This window comes from Argentina anserina, chromosome 7, assembly GCF_933775445.1.
Source record: "Argentina anserina chromosome 7, drPotAnse1.1, whole genome shotgun sequence".
Lineage (NCBI taxonomy): Eukaryota > Viridiplantae > Streptophyta > Magnoliopsida > Rosales > Rosaceae > Argentina > Argentina anserina.
In genome coordinates, this window is record NC_065878.1 from 3,510,852 (window position 1) to 3,514,570 (window position 3,719).

The 3,719-nt window shown below is 39.3% G+C and overlaps 1 protein-coding gene across 1 annotated transcript; it reads left to right on the forward strand.

The window, feature by feature from the left end:
* Window positions 1-2,765: 2,765 nt before the first annotated feature.
* LOC126803419 (uncharacterized) lies at window positions 2,766-3,251 on the forward strand. The gene has a single exon (XM_050531229.1). It carries the CDS (start codon window positions 2,766-2,768, stop codon window positions 3,249-3,251), a length of 486 nt encoding a protein of 161 aa, XP_050387186.1.
* The last annotated feature ends 468 nt before the right edge of the window (window positions 3,252-3,719 follow it).

Below are 3,719 nucleotides of genomic sequence, written 5' to 3' on the forward strand. Positions count from 1 at the left end.
AAAAGCAGTTTTCCAAGTGTCTTCTTCATGGATGCGTACTTGGTGATAACCAGATTTGAGATCTAATTTGGTGAAATAATGAGCACCATGCAATTGATCTAGAAGATCATCAATCCTCGGTAGTGGATACCGATTCTTAATGGTAATCTTATTGAGTGCTCTATAGTCCACACACATGCGCCAACCTCCATCTTTCTTGGGTACAAGGAGCACTGGTGAACCACAAGGTGAGCAACTAGGCTTGATAACTCCTTGTTCAAGAAGTTCTTGTACTTGCTTCTTGATTTCTTCACTCTCCGTCAGAGAAGTACGATATAAACTCAAGTTTGGCAGAGGTGAATCTCCTACCAACTGGATATCATGCTCTATAGCTCTCCGCGGTGGTAATCCCTGTACATCTTGAAAAAGTATCTTGAAATCCTTTTGTAATTTTCCAATATCAGAATATTGTGAAGGTGTTAGGCTTACTGCTGACAAAGTAACAACATTAATATGTTGTTCTTGTGGTCGAATCATCAATAAAACAAACCGCCCACAAGAGTTAACTAATCTTTTGGCTTGGTTAACTGTCAATAAAGTGTTTGTAGATTGTGGCTTACAAGCGTTGATGTGGAACTCTTTTCCATCCTTCACCATACAATACTTGCGAAGCCTTTTATAGTGAATTGCATCACGGTCCCAAAGATACGGACTACCCAATATAACTTGGCATACGTCCAGCGGAACCACCTCGCATGTCACTTCAACGATATACCGATTAGTGATTGCAAATTTGAAGGTACATTGTTTTGTAATTTGCATGTCAATGTCCTTCTGAATCCACCCTAGTGGGTAAGGCTTAGGATGAGGCATTGTTTCTAAGCCTACCTTCCTTACTAGAGCTTCTGAAATCAGATTCTTTTGACTTCCCGGATCGACAATTGCTTGTACAACACTTTGTTTCACTTGAATGTTTAAATGAAACAACTCTTCACGGTTGTAGGCATCTGCAACTTCTGTTGGTGAAGTCATTAAGGCAAGTGTTGTGTCAGGTTGCTTCAACTCTGGAAGCTCTTCTGCCTGTTGCACAGTCAATGTGGCCTTCCTGTCATTCCTTCCCTGGTTATTCCTCTGGTTCTTGGGTTTTAACTCAGGATGAAGTATCCAGCACCTGTCTGTGACATGTTTACTGGTACGACAGTGTTCACAGTAGTTCTTCTGTTTTGGTCCATCATTGATCTGCTTGCCTTTATTCTTCCAATCAGATTTGTTTGCAGTTGTTTGTTTGTCGTCCTTCCTGTCAAGCCTTTTGGATTTGGCCTCAATGGCAATGGCCTTGCTTGTAGCTTCTTCAATTGATTCTACGGAAAACAATTTTAGTTCTTTCCGTATGTAATCGGCAAGACCTCCAATGTATTTCATGAAGACTTCATAATCGTCAACATCTATATCCAACACCAAAGCTTGGTTGTGGAACTCAGAGGTATAATCTTGTACCGATTGACCAAATTTCTGATTGAAGTGCTGCCATCTATACCATCTTTCTTCTTCATATCCAACAGGATAAAATTGTTTTCTCAATAACTTCTTGAACCTACTCCAAGTCAATTCCGCAACGTTGTACCGTTTTCGGTATGACTTCCACCATGTAACAGCATGGCTTGAAAGTTTCAAGCTTGCAAATTGGATCTTTTCGACATTAGAATATTTATGTATGGTAAAATATGTTTCTAATGTGTCTATCCAATTATCCAGTTTGTCTGCATCCATAACACCGTTAAATGTAGGAATTTCTACCTTAAAATCAATTTTAAGGCACTTACAGGATTCTTCTGATTTCCTGTATCCCCGGCGATATTTTCACCTGTGTCTTCCTCTTCTTCACTGTCATCTTCAACCTTTCTTTTGGAAGGCGATGCATGTGGAAATTTAGAGGCTTTCAAATTTTCCACAAGCTCATAAATTGATGCAGATAACAATTCCACCTGTCGTTCAAGATTGGTGATACGTTCACCTTCACCATCTAATTTTGGAACTTCCCCTGTCATTGTTCCTCTCTTTATCCTTGGCTTTCGATGAACGAGCAAAGGACCTACAAGTTCTTCTTTAGAAGTTCAACGTCGGCTGCGAGTTAGGACCATAAACCACCTTTACCCCGTTTTGATCTGGCGCTCTGATACCACGTGATCCAAAACTTCTAGGAGATAGAACTTTCGTAGGAAATAGAAGTGTCGCTACTTCTCTTGGAAGTGGACTTCTTAATACAAGAGGATAATTAATTAATAGACGGGAGAAAGAAGAAGATTGAAGCTGATTAAGAAACTGATTCTAATTGCTTTTTTTTTTAATTCATTACAATCTGTTTGTTTATATAGAAAACAGATTTCCTAAAATAGAAACTAAAAATAACAAATGAATTATAAACCATAAAAGATAAATGGTTTACATTTTTCAATGAATGTAAACCTTTAACTTTTATCGGTTTAAAACTGAATGTTTTAAAACCGTAAAAGTTTTAATGGTTATAATTAATTAGATAATATAATAAATTTAATATTATATTATCTTTTATAATTAATTAAATAATATAGTATAATATATTAATTATATTATACTATCATGCGTAAGATCCTCCTGGATCATCCATCTGTGGTGAAACTATAATCACCTTTATTAAACAAGAGATTGTGCACCGGTTCGGAATCCCTGAAACAATTCTCGCAGACCGCGGTTCTGTCTTCATTTCAGAGGCTGTGCATACTGCTACCAGTGAGTTAGGCAGACAAATGACTCACTCTACTCCCTATTACCCTAAAGCAAATGGTCAGGCTGAAGCATCTAACAAAGTGGTCATCAATGTGCTCAAACGGATGATAGCTGATAAACCGCGTGATTGGCATAATCTTTTGTCTGAAACGTTGTGGGCTCTCCGCACTTCGAAACGATCTGCTACAGGAACTACTCCTTTTGCTCTGACATATGGTCATGATGCCGTGCTTCTAGTAGAGATGAGGGTCAAAGCCCTACGGGTTGCAGAGCAAAATGGTTTGACAACCGAAGACTATCAACAAGCCATGCTGCAAGAACTGGAAGAACTTGATCATGCTCGATTAGATGCTTACAACAACATTAACGCTCAAAAGCGTGCATTGGCTCGAGCATACAACAAACGGGTTAGGGGGAAAACTTTCGCAGAAAACGATTTGGTATGGAAAGCAGTCCTTCCTGAGACATTGAAGGATCCGCGATATGGGAAATGGTCACCTAGATGAGAGGGGCCATTTGCGGTGGATCGAGTAATTGGTAATGGCGCGTATCATCTTCGGGACCTTGATGGCGAGCTGAACCGCATGCCCATAAATGGACAATACATGAAGCAGTACTATCCCACCATGTCGGAGGTGTCCGAAATCCAACACATTTTTTAAGTGACACGACTTTGTGTATAATGCACAAGACTTTGTGTCTAATGCACAATAGTCAATTCACTTTGGGGGGCTACTTATCTTGCAACCTAATGAATCAAGAAGGCTTGACCGCACCTTGCAACCTGATGAATTAAGAAGGCTTGACCGCACCAAAACATTGATCGCGGTTAATATAGGGCATTACAATTTGTTGTGGCCGCGGTGGAAGCCGAAAAGCAATTTTTTTTCTCTCTTAAAAGAAATAGAAATACTAACAATAATCATCTTTGATCCCTATGCATCCACATCTGACATATTTTCATGACAGGAGTT

What these genes read in the sequence shown, in the direction of transcription:
- LOC126803419 (XM_050531229.1), top strand. Translation starts at nt 2,766, where the DNA reads ATGACTCACTCTACTCCCTATTACCCTAAAGCAAATGGTCAGGCTGAA.